Genomic DNA, 16,761 nt, shown 5'->3' with positions numbered 1-16,761 from the left:
AAAGATAAAAAAATCACCTTGATTGTTTACAACTAATGCAGCAACATCATCTGCTGTTGCACAATAGTATGCTCCAGAGTTTGATGGATGAGTTGGTTCAATGACAAGGGTCTTCTTGATGGTTTCCATTTGAAAATCTTGGTCCAAATTTAAATGTGCTGCTTTAGCCTTCTGCAGGGACACTTGGGCAGCAGGATTTGAGATTTCGCAAGCTGGTCTTGTCGGGAAAGGTGCCTCAAGTGCCTGGTTCTCCACACACTTCCATGAGGGTGACAACGGCACCAATGGAGCTAAAGGCGATGACTCAAATCATAATTATGGATAAACAGAACACATCCATACTCTGACTAAAAAAAGGGGTTAATATCTCACAGCTTTTTGTAATCTATAACAAGTCATTGGCTATGTACATACTGCTGGACATAGATTAGTAAAACAGGTTAAAATATGAAAAAGTTACAAAAACAACACATGACACAGACAGATACATCCATTATAAATGTGAGAAGATCCTATTTTAAAGACAGGTTTTGACATTGTTTTAGAATCCAAATATTCATTTATAATCACCTTTAATATCCATAGTGACATGGCAAGTGTCATCTGAGGATTCACATTCGTACTGCCCTGAATGCAGGCGTTCTGCAGGGACAATGAGTTGCCTCAATGTGCCATGACTCGGTATGTTCCACTCTTCAAGTGGGAAGAGCTTTACACCATCTGTATGGCATTGTATAGGCAAAGCGGGGTCTGCAATCTCACTTTCCAGCACCAAAGGTTTGTCCATTTCGAAGGACATTGTTCTCTCGTAGTCAAAGTCAGTGGAGGACATCACTGGTTTGGCTAGCATTGGAAATTCAGAAATCTAAATAAATACCTTCAGATAATAACTGCTGAGCAGATTAAGTGGCTGTCGAGTAATGAATGAAATGGTATATGCTGGATAGCAATTTTGTATTGTTTTTTAAAGTTAAAAATGCATGATCAAAAGAGATGTCACACAAATGCTTCCAAGAAGCAAGGCTGAGGTTAAAATATTTGCGCAAAAGAAAAAAATTCACCTTTTATCGCCACGTGAAAGTCCATGGCGTCATCCCTTGTTGTACATCGGTACACACCAGAGTGGCACAGCTCTGCAGCCTGAACAACTAGTGTCCTTGTATTTCCCTCTGAATGGATTTCTAAATCTGAGTCTGACATGAGTTGCTTTTCATCCTTGAACCAGCAAACAAGGGCCTCAGGATCTGAGACCACACACTGGAGTACAACAGGACTCCCCTCTTCAATCCATTTGGTCCTCATTTCTTCAGCAATTTTGCAGAACTTCACAGGTGGAGCTACAGATACAATTCAACCAGTATCTAATGTCAAACGTATATATATACATTCAGGCCACTGTAAAGATCTGTTCGCAATTAGTTCAACTTGAAAAAGTAAAAGAACTGGTCACAGTTAAGCAACAGCTCGAAACAGTTGTGTTGTGTGAGTTAGATGCTTGGCATAGTAAATATAGAATATAAAGATGGAAAAAATCATATTGCCAAATCACCTGTGATGTTCACACTGAATGTGATGGTGTCACCCTTTGTCTTGCAGCAGTACAACCCAGAGTGGTAAAAGTCAGCTGATGGAATAACCAACTTCCTCACCAAGCCATCAGTTTGAATAGCTACTCCACTTTGAGGAAACAGCTTTGCCCCATCTTTGTACCAGTGCACCTGAGCATCGTGATCTGACAGCTCACATTGTAAAATAATAGGGCAGCCTGAGTAGATGGTTTTATTCCTCTGAGCTTCAGGAGTTGCTGAAAACCTCACAGATGGAGCTATGGATATTTAGATATTATTTTTTTTACAGTAATATTTTGATAACGCATATTTCAAAAGAGGAATATTGGAAAATATTTCCCTTTTAAGGCTGTTAAAAAAAATAACACAAGTCTGTTGGAAAACAATCATGAGCATAAGGACAACTTACCCTCTACTTCCACATTGAATCTGATGACGTCATCAATGGCATCACAGCAATACACTCCTGAATGTGAGAATTCTGCTGATTGGATGACAATTCTTCTCATGGTACCCTCTGATTGGATATGAAGACCATCTGTTGTTTGTAATTCCACCCCATTCTTATACCAGTGCACCGGAGCTACAGGGTCCGACAGCTCACAGTAGAGCACAATAGGGTTCCCAATTTCGACAAATTTGTTTCGATCCATTTCTGACATCGGTGAGAACTTGACGAGAGGAGCTGCAGAATTGAGAAAATCAGTGAGTACATAGTCATATTTCAATTGATCAAATATCATTTGGCATGTTTTTGTCCGGACCACGTAAAACAGCAGCTTAAAGGGGACCTACTCTGCTCATTTTTCGACCCTTTGTCTTAAGTTGTGTACTCCTATACACGCACAGAAAACTTCTGAGAACCTTCCAGAACCTACACCTATGCCAGCTGTGTTTCCTTAGATTTATGCTTCCCGCTAAAATGATCTGTTTTAATTGATTCCACACACGACGCGCCTCAGGGCACGCCCACTCCACTGTGATTGGTCCCACTCCCAAGCACTACAAAGTACTTCCTGACTTCTGCGAACAAAACTTTATAATTTTGTGGATGTAGGAGTTACTAATAAATGAATAAAGCCTTTGGAGAGCTAATTGAAAAGTGTTTAGGAGCTACTGGGACCTCTTGCGCTACTGGCTGGAGACCCCTGACTTACTGTGTATGAATTGAAAGAGTGGTAACGGTGGGCATGTGAAGCCGGGCGCTGCCCCCAACCTCGCCTGCACGAGGAGGAGCACTCATAGTTGGACACACTTTGTCCCAAGCACTGCTGGTGCTGTGGAGCTCCGGATGTGAGGGCGCTGCGTTTATGAAGTGCAGACAATCTTGGAACAACATCGGTAGTGGAAATGTGGTCATTACATGTTTTTTGCAGTACAATCTGACCAGACAGTGGTGAGCACTGCGGCTCTCTCCACCTCTGTTGATGCACAGTGTGTCTGACATTAATGCACCTTTCCCAGTGAGAGCACGCTACTTCTGGCTTTGTCAACAGTTTGGCGGATATTTCACATTCATGTTCACAAAAACAGTCCCATGCGAAATGCCATTGACATGTGAAAAGATTTTTCTCTTGCTGGGAATCACCAACTCCAGCATCGTATGCCTGAGCTTGCATCATGAACAGAGAAACAGAGCTTGGAGAAGGGTGTGGGAAGCAGAGCTTGGGGGAGAGCAGAGAGCGTGTCTGGCCTACAGTGCCTGCCCATATCAGGAAGTCCGCCCATCTGTGACATGACAGACTTCCAGTTCTACAACGCCTTCTGAAACCGAGCATTTTGAGCCATCCCAAACTTCTTTCAGGGCTCACTTCCAAATGTGCAAGCCTCATCATCCAAAACTTTGGCATCGTTTAACACGAGAATAAAACATTTGAACTACATTCATAAGTCCAAAAAGTGGGAAAAGCATAATAGGTCCCCTTTAAGACATACCTTGAATATACAGTGCCGCTGAATCCCGGATGCCATATGCAATAAATGTTATTTCAGCTCCATTTTCTGTGTCTCGAACCCCTTGAATCCGAAGCGACTGATGTGTCCTTGAGCGACGCATGGAAAAACGTTCATCTTCCTGAAGCTGTGTGCCATTTAAAAACCACGATCCAATAACAGATGCAGATAACTCAATAGAAAAGACTGCATCTTGTCCTTCCGGCACCAGTGCATCCTGCAAGGGGGCTTGTATTCTGGCTACTGGAACTGGAAAAGGGAACACATTTAAGCATGAAGAAATTAAGTCTGAGCTGAATTGGTTGAAAAAAAAATAAAACTCCAAAAAGCCAAACTTACCCAAGTGAACTGCTCTTGGGAACTCCACATTGTTGCTCTTGCCATATTTGTTGACACTACAAATACGGAATCGATAATCAGCTTCACACGGCACGCTATCACCAAGGATCTCCACTGAGGTAGCAGAGTCAGTGGTGAGACACTGTAGCCACTCCTGTGAACCTGTGCCAACTTCCTGTCGCTCCAATACATAACCCGAGGGAGGGTTTTTCCGTGAGTCCTGAGCTGGAGTCCACGAGAGAAGTGCTGCATTTGCACGTTCTGTATTAATCTGCACACCCACTGGACAACTAGGAGGACAATGTTTGGCCGCTGAACGAAGATGAAAATAATTAGAATATTGTGGCCATTAATGCATTAATGTAGCAATATATTTGATCATACAGTACCTTTCACTCTTAGCTGAGAGGAAGTTTTGGATCTCCCAACAAAAAAAGTTACATAGCCAGAGTCTTGAGGCATTGTATTGACAAAAACCAGAATATGAGTTCGACCAAAGGATTTCAGGATAGTCTGATGCGTTTCACGCAGCTCAACACCGTCTTTATACCAGTGTATATCCATCTCTTCTTTTTCAACCTCAACGCAAAAAGCAGCGTTTTCCCCTTCCAAGACATCAACTTTCCTTGGAAGCTTCCGCATAATGGGACCTAAAAATTAAAATGACAAAACACACTGGGGTTTTAGCAGCAACCTTATGAACTAAAGAAACAACTGATGCACAATAGAGAGTACATCCCGTGCTAGTCAGAAGTTTGCAGAAAATCAACATGGGCTTGAATGTCTTGGGTCCTTTTCCAGTATGGAATAATATGAATTATTATTTTCTGTAATTAACAACACAATTTGGAATTAATTTAACATTTTCTCTCCACTACTCAGGGTCATAACAATATTCTGACGTTAACACCTTTACGTTTTTGCACTGAAAGGAAGGAATTATTTTCAGTGGCATCTTGCATGGGGTTTTATGTGAAAAGTATTTAAGGTACAACTTTATTGGTTTACTGTTTCTGTGTTTTCAGTCAAAATAAGGAAAATAAACTGAAACAAGGCAGCATAAATTCAAGGAAATTTGAGAAACAGACGTTCTACAGAGAACATGGGACACATATTGTAACTCTTATATATGTTATATAACTGAATAATCTAAAAGATAATAACCACATTATTTTTGCCCACAATGGTTCCCAACAGCATAACATTTGAGGAAGATGTCCAGTAGTGTATTTTAATAAATAGAGTTAGAGTGGTGTTGAGGATTATTTTCTTATGGTTTACCTTTCACTGCTACCTCAGCAATGCTTCTTCCACCATCAGGCATCTCACAAAGATAAATTCCGTCATCATCTACTCCGATGTCACGAATAGTGAGCCGGCGTTTTGTTCCCCACTCCTCCATTCCATATTTGGCTCCTGGCTGTAGTCGTCTATCTTCCAAATACCATGTGATTGGAACAGAATCTTCGGGAACTTCACACTCGAGAACAGCCAAGTCCTGCTCCCACACTTCGAGATCAATGAGAGGCTGCTTGAACCGCACGGGGGGTTCTGGCACAGTGAAGGAAGAAAAACACTACTTTGTTTAAACTCTTTCCTGAAGTTTTTTTTTCAGCTATGAAATGTCATCTGTAATAATGCCCTAATGTCCCACAGGACTTATTACCTACGAAATGTAAATGTGACCGTTCATTCTTGAGTAACAAACAAGATTAGCATAATTAGACAAGGACGAGGAATGGGATCATAAACACATTGGAGGTGTTAGATAGGATATAAAGTGTCCGTAACTGACACCATCAGTCGGTACCAGACAGTTGTAAACAAAGAATGTGGACTGCACTTAGCCATTATGCAAAGCCCACCTGATTACGTTCCTCACAAATGGCTTAACCTGACCAGTAAAATCATAAATCATAAACAGCTACAATCATTTTTTTAACGTTGACTTGGAATCAACCAATGTAATGGTAATAACCATTAATAGGGTTGGTGTTGCTTTGTTGTGCAATACATATGACATACTGTACATACTGTATGCACTGTGTACATACTGCATATAGCTCGCTGCAGTGACGTGCGGTGAGGATCACGATTGGTGAGGCACTGCCTCCTTTGGAGTTTTTGAAAATGTTAATACACGTTGCTCATTAAGATGATAGAGAGAAAGAAAGAGCACAATTTATTTGTGTAAAAAAAATTGTCTTCTCGTTTATTACTTTTTATAAACAAAAAAACATTTTGGTATCACCTTTTATTTGCATATGAAGTACATCAGCTCTATTTTTTTGCAGGAAAATCTTTGTTACTTTGTTGTAAAAGTCTGATCACTTGGCTATATAAACATTTATCTTAACAGGCAAAATGTATTTATGCATTCATATCTTTAATGCATTTAACTTGTTGTTGATACTAGCTGATGCTACTGTTTGTGTATTTCACTAAAGTTAAAACTGTTTTTCTTCTCTTCTCTAGAAAGACAGCGAGGACAAGCACATGCCAACTCACGCATGGGTGCAGTACTTCAGCACCTCAGTGTGTACATTTATTTGATTTCATTGTCTGATTAGCAAATATAATGATGCTTCACTTACATTAAAGACATTAGATGGGATGTAGAAGGTTAGAAGTTTCTGCAAACATATTGGCAACATGCAGACAGACAAACAGAAATTGCTATTCAATTTAGTTCATTGAGAGCAGTGCACTCAGACAGTAGGCAAAACTCAAACTTAAGCCGAAACAGGAGATGTCACATGGTACTGTATGTGATTAAGAAAGGTGTAAATTCAGTGAATTTTACTTAAGAAAACTGACAGGAATCATAAAAAAAATACAGTTGGACGATTTTCATCGGCCTCCCCTGACCGCACGTCATTGTATCCCTGATGCTTTGAGCCTGGACTTCTCAGTGCCATGTGGGAAGTATGATCCCTTTCCCTTCTCTCTCTCCCAGTGATTTCACAGGCTAGGTGACTTTCCAGACTTTATACTGCTGCTGGAGATTTACTTCATAATGTCAGTGTACCTTCTTGGTCACATCTCATTGATGTCATTCTAGCAAACAGAATGAAATCCTATCCAAGGGCACACGATCCCACACACACATTCCTCTGGCAAGATCTTTACAGATTGACAGTGGGTATATACAGTACTCGCTTTCTAAATGTTGTGTAATATGTTTCAGTAAATAATATCTCAAAGTAAACTTGACTTACCCTTTACTGAGAGGTGTACAGCACTGAGGGTTTGGCCTGCTGTATTGGAAGCAGCACAAACGTAGACTCCGTTATCCTTCTGCTTACAGTACAGAACCTTGAGTGTAAAGTATCCTTCTCTATCTTCATATAACAAATAACGCCTTCCAGAGAGTATCAGTCTTCCATCCTTTCTCCAAATGATTTCAGGTTTGGGTTTTCCCGTCACAAAACAGCGGAATTTTGCATGTTTTCCCTCCGTCACTGCAAACATTTTTACTCTTGTTGACCTGGTCGTTGCTTCGTCTTTGTGTTGAGTGGACATCTGTCTGCTGCTCCTCTGTTTCCCTTGATGAGCTTTTCTGTGGCCATTTGTGTAGCCATTCCGATTCCCATCGTCTTCATGTCCAGGGCCTGCATCAACAAGCAGCACAGCTCCTGCCAGTGCTTCCCCAAACTCGTTTCTTGCCTTACATGTATATACACCACCATCTGGTGCACGGGTCTTAAAGATCTTGAGCTGGAACCATCCACCATCCTGGTAACTAACACTGAAGTGGGTGCTTTCAAATATTTCACTGAGTTTTCTGCCATCCTTCTCCCAGCTAACTTCGGGTCGTGGATTTCCCCAGAGTTTACAAGAGAAGACTGCATCTTCTCCACGTCCAGCACGAGTAGATAGGGGTTTGATGAGGAATCGTGGTTTATTCTCTTCTCTTAACTCCATTTCTTGTGCCTCACCTTCCACCTTCAGTGTGGCCGCTGCATATGTTTCACCAATGCCATTTTTGGCTTTGCATATGTACTGCCCGCTATCCTCCATGGCAACAGCAGTTATGATCAGATTGTAAACATTTCCATCCTCGAAAACTCTGTATCGTCCTTGTGGATCAATCTTTTCATTATTCCTCTCCCATATGACTGCAGGTCTTGGATCACCACCAATCTGACACTTTAGGACTGCATCAGCGCCACTCTGTACCAACACCGGTCTGGGATACGCCAAGAAGCGAGGTGCACCACCAAACACATCCATTTTTGCTCCGTCAGCCGGGTTTCAATTGAAGCAGCTCAGGAGACCTAAACTATTCACTGGGCCTCAGCGATTCTTCTATGGAAAGTACTAAAAAGAAAAAAGAAGTTATATGAAGTAATTTAATATGGAACAGTACACACAAAATTTGAGGTTCAGAAAAGGATGTGGAATAGGAAATCTTGTACAGGATATGTATTTCTATTTTGTGACAAAATAATGCATGTGCAAAGGGATTCAGTTTTTGTTGGTGCCTTGAAACCAAACATCTTGCAAAATTGGCCAAATTAGCTATCAAGAAATGCATCAGTAGGTTCTTAGTAAACAGATAACTGCAGTTCGGCGCAGGATCGGATATATGGATAGTCCGGTTATATCGGTATTTTTTCCGACTCCCGAGAATATCGATATAACGAGACTTTACTGTATATGAAATAATTATAATATACTGTATATAAATAATTAAAGAATAAAGCCTCAAGGATCACTTACATACATATACAAATAGCTGAATAATAAACAATACATATAGCAACTTCAATCTTCTTCAACTTCAATCCAGATAGATTTCAGACTTAAAATAATGTACAACTTTACGTTCTGCCCACTTCCAGTTAAACCACACCCACTTCCTGTTTATGCCCTACCCACTCCAAGTACGGATATGAATACAGATAATTCAGATTTGTGAGCAGATACAGATACAGATACACTCGTACTCGTTCATCCCAAATAATCAGAATAATAAAATGCGTGGCTGCTGGCATCTTTCTTGCCACCGAAGCAAAAGAGCGAATCAGAAGGATGTTTAATGTCAGCTGACTGATGTCATATGTCCTCTACAAAGTGTTGGTTATAATGTTATGATGACCCAGCGACCCACACTGCCTTTGCGATCGCCGTAACAGGCATCCCTGATATGTTATATAGGTCCATTTATACAATGTATAAAAAATTATATATTTCCAAGGTGTGGCAGCTTTTATTCAATCAATCAATTACTTTGTTTTTGTACGGATGTCAGCAACATCGATAGGTACATGCATTCAAATGCCTGGCAGGAATACCACAACACCTGTCATCATCATTGAACTCAATGATAACTCAACTCACCAACAACAAACACACTGACATTGCAAAGGCATATAAATCAGTTGAAGGAAACAATAAATGAGCGTCTGACAAAATGCGACGCTGAGATCATCAAGAAAGCATGCGACTTAAGGAAGAAGTGACAGCTAGGAGACTTGGGTTCGATTCCCCCCTCGGGCATCTCTGTGTGGAGCTGGAATGTTCTCCACAAGCGTGCATGGGTTTTCTCCGGGGACTCCAGCTTCCTCCCACATTCCAAAACCTGCATGCTAGGTTAATTGGCGACTCCAAATTGTCCATAGGTATGAATGTGAGTACGGTGTGAATGGTTGTCTATATGTGCCCTGTGATTGGCTGGCGATAGGCTCCAGCACGCCCGTGACCCTTGTGGGGATAAGCGGTAGAAAATTAATGAATAAAAGTTCAAGGCGTTTGGAACACCAAGTGTAAAATGCTACATCAAGTCAAATGGAGGATGCAGCAAGCCAAAGTGCTTTTTGTTGAAGACATCAAGGAAGTTGAACTGTTGAAGATGACATCTCACAACTCACAACAATTTAATGGAGGTGGAATTCAACAACGTTCATGATGGCTCGTGTTAATAGTATTAAATAATAGAAGCACTGCAGAATTAAACAATATAAGCACTATTGCTTGAACTTTGCACACATACTCAAGACCAGGGGTGCTCACACTTTTTCAGCATGCGAGCTACTTTTAAAATGACCGAGTCAAAATGATCTACCCACTACAAAAATGCAAAACATCTATTTATTTTCAAATGTATTGAGGATTATTTGTACACACAATGTATGTTGATGTACCTTACATAACCAAATGAGCCAATAATGCAAAACACACATAATTAACTATTAACATTTTTTGTAATTACCTGAGTTTACTTTGATGACTTGCACTGAATTGAATCAGCCAGGGATGCATAGTCCGGACAGTAGCTGCTGATAGCCAGGTTAGCCAGGCAAACGCACTTCGAAAAAGACATTGTGAAAAAAAAAGTCCACCTCCCATTCCGTATGGAAGTGATATGTTTTTGCCTTTTTACTTGGTCCAGCTACTTCACTCATTTTAGTGACCATAAACTTTAGCGAGGGCTTAAAATCTGACGCAATTCGCCGACTAGCTTAGCACTTTGCATCGTTGTTTACGCATGAGCGGTGACCTAAAGGTCAAAATTCAGTTGTCATCTGATTGGTTGTCCTGTATGTCAATCAAGTAACGGGGATGGATGATAGGCTGACATCGTAAATTCTGCTGCACTTAGAGACGTTGTTTGATTTGATTGGCCACCCGCAGGGCAACATTCAGTTGTCATCTGAATGGCTGCCCTGTATATCAATCAAGTGACAGCATTGATGCTAGGATGATATTTTTTTAATGTCACGCTGCGATCGACCAGTACCACATCCGCGATTGACCGGTAGATCGCGATCGACTTAATGAGCACCCCTGCTCTAGACTGAAACAAGCAGGAACCAGTTAGAAGCAGGCAGGGCTTAAATCTGTATATTATTTTAAGTCTCAAATCGACTTGGATTAAACAGAAGTTGTTGTATTGTTTATTATTCAGAAATATCTTTACTGTGTCTCTGTGTAAGTGATCCTTGAGACATTTATTCTTTAATTATTTTTAATGAGCTGTGTGAAGCTGGTGATTCATGCAAACACGACAACTAGGGAAATAATATGTCAGTCCTGTTAACTGTATTTTTCTCCAAAGCACTGCTTTCAGTACTACAAGACTTTATATCACCAGCCAAACCAGCTGAAGCAAGCAGATGAAAAAAGAAAACACAGTCAGTGAAATGCACTGTGTATGTTATGAAACAAGTTAGTTTCAAGGTGCATACTGCAACCTACTGAGAGCGGTGTAATATTTGAGTCCTTTATAACAACTATCCGGTTCATCCCTAATTGTTGCCCGTTCCACTGATCCATGGTTACTAAAATGCCATGTTGACTTGCTCAATGTCACTGTCTCTCAGCGATGCCACTTGCTAATGTACACATGCTAACTGTTTTAAGTGTGTATTGGTAACATTACAAATTTGTCTTGTCCTCCAAACACTAATGCAACATGAATTGGAATTTTCTTTGGAATTGTGTATGGCAGCCGTGGCCAACAGCACTCTTCATAAATAAATAAAAAAATGTACAATATCCTTTCCACAGCACAATAGCTTTTATTCTTGTTGAGTTCTTGGCATTTCAAATGAGCCTGTGAAATGTTGAAATGTGAAATGAGAACAAAAATGCATTGCATGGTCTCAGGAGGTTATAACCACATCTGCTACTACTACTATATATTTTTTGCACAAATTTTGACAGCGAACACTCTCCTGGCACTGGAGGACGAGGAATAGCTGAGCATGCAGCACAACAAGCAAGTGAGAGCAGGAGACAGAAAAGCCCAATTACTAAAACAGCTTGAAGAATACGTGCTTAGTACACTTTACCACAGGGGTGTCCAAAGTTTCTTATCTTTATTATAAAATATAATTTAACAAGGAAATAAGAAAACATGAAAAAATGTTAAGTAATTTTACTTTAAAAAAAAGTATACGCAACATATTAAGATAAAAAAATTTTACATAATGAGGAACATAATTTAACAAAAATACCATTGTGATATTAAAAAATAAGATAATTTTAGTAGTAAGAAGTTGAAACATTAAAGAAAAAAACATTTTCGTTGTAATATTGTAAAAAAAATAATACTTAAAAACATTGAAGTGTAGAGTGTAGAAAAATGTATGATGTGATGATGAAACTATTAGTAAAACTATTATGGCAATAAAGTCAGAATTCAGAGAAAATTTACAAAAACAAAAAACAACAACAGCAGGAATGACAAAAAAAAGTTGCAATTTTGCGAGAATAAATGAGGAAAAATAATCTCATTTTAGTACCATAGAGATATTGAAAAACATCTTTTTTTAAAAGTTGTCAAATCATGAGAAACAAACAAAACAAAATGAGGTTACAATTTTGGGAATCTTTGATTGGGGAAAAGTCATAATATTACAAGACAACTATGATTATTTATGACAAACTACTTGGGGGGGCAGCAAAAATTGGAAAAATGAACAGTAATTTTACGGAAATACTCTCAAAATATTAAGAGAAAAAAATGTGATCTAACAAGAAAAAGTTGTAATTTAACAACTTAATAACGTGAAAAATTGGAAATCATTTAAGTAACAAGAAGTTGAAACAATAGGAAAGAAGTATTTTTTTAAGTTGTAATATTATGAAAAAGAAACAAAATAAAGTTGCAATTGAAATGAAAGAGGACATTGCATCCTTTCATTTTTTCCAGTATATGGCCTTCGAAGGCACCTCTGCTTTAAGAGAAGTCTAGCGGGAACTGCATTATAGCTGAGCCTAATCAGCTTTGAACAGGAAATTAGTAAGTAGATAATATTGAGTCTAGAGAGAGACTAATACAACGAGCACACATGTCTGAACACTGGAAATAACGAATTAAAATAAACTTAAATGTACATAAAAGACTATATTGGCATATACAGTGCATCCGGAAAGTATTCACAGCGCTTCACTTTTTCTACATTTTGTCATGTTACAGCCTCATTCCAAACTGAATTAAATTAATCTCTTACCTCAAAATTCTACACAAAATACTCCATTATGACAATGTGAAAAAATGTTTTTTTGACATGTTTTGAATTTATTAAAAATAGAAAACAAAAAAATCACATTTACATAAGTATTCACAGCCTTTGCCATGAAGCTCAAAATTGAGCTCAGGTGCATCTTTTTTCCACTGATCATCCTTGAGATCTTTCTACAGCTTAATTGGAGTCCACCTGCAGTAACTTCAGTTGATTGGACATGATTTTTAAATATAATAACTGTCTATATAAGGTCCCACAGTTGACACCAAGCATGAAGTCAAAAGAACTGTCTGTAGACCTGCGAGACAGGATTGTCTTGAGGCACAAATCTGGGGAAGGATACAGAAAAAATTCTGCTGCTTTGAAGGTCCCAATGAGCACAGTGGCCTCCATTATTCGTAAATGGAAGACGTTTGGAACCACCAGGACTCTTCCTAGAGCTGGCCGGCCTTCTAAACTGAGCGATCGGGGAAGAAGGGCCTTAGTCAGGGAGGTGACCAAGGCCCCGATGGTCACTCTGTCAGAGCTCCAGCATTCCTCTGTGGAGAGAGGAGAGCCTTCCAGAAGGACAACCATCTCTGCAGCAATCCACCAATCAGGCCTGTATGGTAGAGTGGCCAGACAAAAGCCACTCCTTAGTAAAAGGAACATGGCAGCCCGTCTGGAATTTGCCAAAAAGCACCTGAATGACTCTCAGACCATGAGAAACAAAATTCTCTGGTCTGATGAGACAAAGATTGAACTCTTTGGTGTGAATGCCAGGCGCCACGTTTGGAGGAAACCAGGCACTGCTCATCACCAGGCCAATACCATCCCTACAGTGAAGCATGGTGGTGGCAGCATCATGCTGTGGGGATGTTTTTCAGCAGCAGGAACTGGCAGACAAGTCAGGATAGAAGGAAAATGAATGCAGCAATATATAGAGATATCCTGGATGAAAACCTGCTCCAGAGCGCTCTTGACCTCAGTAGACTGGTCATGTACCTTGACCATATAGACAGTAGACATTAGCACACAGCCAAGATCTCAAAAGATTGGCTTCAGAACCACTCCGTGAATGTCCTGGAGTGGCCCAGCCAGAGTCCAGACTTGAATCCGATCGAACATCTCTGGAGAGATCTGAAAATGGGTGTGCACAGACGTCTCCCATCCAACCTGATGGAGCTTGAGACTTATTGCAAAGAAGAATGGGCAAAACTGCCTAAAGATAGGTGTGCTAAACTTGTGGGATCATATTCAAAAAGACTTGAGGCTGTAATTGCTGCCAAAGGTGGATCAACAAAGTATTAAGCAAAGGCTGTGAATACTTATGTAAATGTGATTTTTTTGTTTTCTATTTTTAATAAATTCAAAACATGTCAAAAAAACCTTTTTTCACATTGTCATAATGGAGTATTTTGTGTAGAATTTTGAGGTAAGAGATTAAATTAATACAATTTGGAATGAGGCTGTAACATGACAAAATGTAGAAAAAGTGAAGCGCTGTGAATACTTTCCGGATGCACTGTATATTGTCATCACAAGAGACTGCAATGTACAGTCAAACCTCAGTTTTCGTGTAAGTGGGCTTTTGATGAAAATATTGTTTTGGTTCATACCTTGTCAGGGTTATCGTACATAACAAACTCACACATAACAAAATAGTTTGTTTGTCCTGCAGTGTACTGTAAATAAGTCAGTTATGGTAATATTTATTATTACTGAGTCATCGGATTCATATAGCTTCCTATGGGAAAAATTGCTTTGGGTTTGTCCGGAAATATGGCAATAGGGATTTTAGGGCATATAATCCATCCCTAAATGTGTCAGAATAAAATATGAGAAACTTACAAGTTGACAAAAAATTTATCCAGCCTAATTTCATTAATAGTATGACAACATTCATGATTTGTTATTAGTTACCTTACGTTTGTAGTGGAGATAACACAAATGCCATTACAAAATCACAGTGATGTGCGTGTTTCAGCACAAAGCGGATGGTATGAATATTAAGGCTAATTGAATTAGAGCTGTCTGCATGACAGAAAAACACATGCCACCCCATCCTGAGATGGTCCTTGGTCCAATTACAACAGCAGCCAGTACAGCTGGTGCTGTATTTCAGTGGGAAAGTGCTTAATATAGTTCAATCTAAATAAAGACCTGCAAGAGAGTATGTGTCAGGTATCACAAAGATTTTTCTGAAATATGCGTGCTCACACAAACACAGCACGAATTCACAGTCTGCCCACCCAAGAGACTTTATATTTCAAAACATGCTGGGCCATATCCTTTTGTTAAGCCTTTTATTAAGACAATTCCTTCTCTTATTAATATATGGTAAACGTGAAGTTTGTTTTGGAAAAATCTCATTCATTTTGTATTTTGCATATGTGATAATTTGTAGACAGACAATTTCTGACATCTTTTTTGTAGGATCTGTGGAAGGCAATGTCTGAAGTACATTCAATTTTTTAAGGATGGCTTTTGGAAAAATAATTCTGAAATTCCCAATACCTTTCCATCCAAATGTAGTTTTAAATATTTTGTTTGGTGACCTTTCACTGCACTCTGTGAATGGATTGTGTTGCCTTTAATACTGGAAGTGAAACCTAGATGATTATTGCCAAGTCTACTTTGTATATTTTTTACATACTTGGGTGCAGATTAATACTATAGGCCAGTGTTATGTTTCCCGTACAAAATGGACTTCAATATTCCCACTGGTGGTTTAAAGAGAGGAGATTAACCCCTGTGTTTACATGTCTGATTTCATTGAAATGACCTCTGCCCCTTGTGAATTTGTGCCGTGTACCCCTCAGATGACCTACCTCGCCTCAGTTGCCAACAACGATCGTCAGCATACATTCCGCAGTTGCAATCAGTCTTTGAGTTAAGAAGCAATACCACTGGGCTCCTGAAGACCGAATAATGTCCCAAGTTGACTTCAAATGTAGATACATGTTTTCTTCAAAGCTCCTTCGTTCTACTCCAGTACATTGTTGGAAGTTTTTTGTTTGGTTGAACCAAACGTCATTTCCCTCAGTTGTCGTCGGTTTAGCCGATTCCAAATGGTCCCCCTACCTCTGCGTCGTTCAGCCCCGAGACACCCCGAGTGTCATTGTTCGTGGAATACTGTTAAATGCTTTTGCAGCTGCTGCTGTCCCCTAAAAATACTGGCTGCCTCGATGACAGCAGGGAAGATAAGTACGGCACTTCCACTCACTTCCCAGCAGGGGCTAAAGATAGCGGAGGTGACCAGTACATAGAAGACTGCTTAGCTTATGTGAGGCTGTGCATTCAAAATACAGGGAGAAGAGAAACCTTCCGGTCTTTCACAACATTATTAGGAGGGGGGAAGGGAATGTAATTCCCAAATGTATGTCCCAAATATTATCTTCTCAATTCACACAATAATAAAACAGTAGATGCTTTGGTGCATCTCCATGAATTACAATATTGTGTACAAGTTATTGCAGTTCAATTCATTTTAAAAGACTAATTAACCCTTTGGAGTCAAAAATTGTTTTTAGCATTTTTTTATACTTTTGTGTTTATATTGATCGCTCAGTGTAATGAAAGATTTGTTGAACTTATGTATAAATGTGATGAATTTTATCAAATAGTTTAGCTTCATTACAAATTATAATTCAAATTAGAAGCTATGGCAAATTACCTTCAAAACCGCGATCCTAGTGAGGATAAGGGTATCAAAAATGAATGAATGAATGAATGAATGAATGAATGAATACCTTCAAAGCTTCACCAGCCGGGGCATACGTCTTCATGTCAGTTGACCACTTGGTGGCAGTGTTGGCTCACCTTTCCTTCTCTTTCGCCCTACAACCAAATAGCTGTTAATGCTTTTTTTCCACCCATAGTGTAATTTCCATTGCCTGTTTACTGCCTGCCAATAGGCAGTAAACATGAACATCATGGATAATCCT

General features: G+C 39.5%; 1 protein-coding gene across 1 annotated transcript in view; it reads right to left on the bottom strand.

Moving 5' to 3' along the window:
• Window positions 1-15,849, bottom strand: part of obsl1b (obscurin like cytoskeletal adaptor 1b) — a 41,204-nt gene extending 25,355 nt beyond the window's left edge. Inside the window, exons 1-7 of the mRNA XM_078795254.1 lie at window positions 15,646-15,849; window positions 7,079-8,180; window positions 5,142-5,411; window positions 4,250-4,510; window positions 3,861-4,172; window positions 3,504-3,770; window positions 1,978-2,253 (exon numbers count right to left, since the gene is read on the bottom strand). Of these exons, the coding sequence (XP_078651380.1) occupies window positions 1,978-2,253; window positions 3,504-3,770; window positions 3,861-4,172; window positions 4,250-4,510; window positions 5,142-5,411; window positions 7,079-8,093 (2,401 nt within the window). The 5' untranslated portion in view covers window positions 8,094-8,180; window positions 15,646-15,849. The remainder of the gene's footprint in view (window positions 1-1,977; window positions 2,254-3,503; window positions 3,771-3,860; window positions 4,173-4,249; window positions 4,511-5,141; window positions 5,412-7,078; window positions 8,181-15,645) is intronic.
• Window positions 15,850-16,761: the final 912 nt, after the last annotated feature.

The sequence above is a fragment of the Doryrhamphus excisus genome, linkage group LG12 (assembly GCF_037039965.1).
Source record: "Doryrhamphus excisus strain RoL-2023G ecotype Guam linkage group LG12, RoL_Dexc_Guam_v1.1, whole genome shotgun sequence".
Classification (NCBI taxonomy): domain Eukaryota; kingdom Metazoa; phylum Chordata; class Actinopteri; order Syngnathiformes; family Syngnathidae; genus Doryrhamphus; species Doryrhamphus excisus.
The sequence above is the reverse complement of the archived record's forward strand: the minus strand, read 5'-3'. Positions and strand labels throughout refer to the sequence as shown.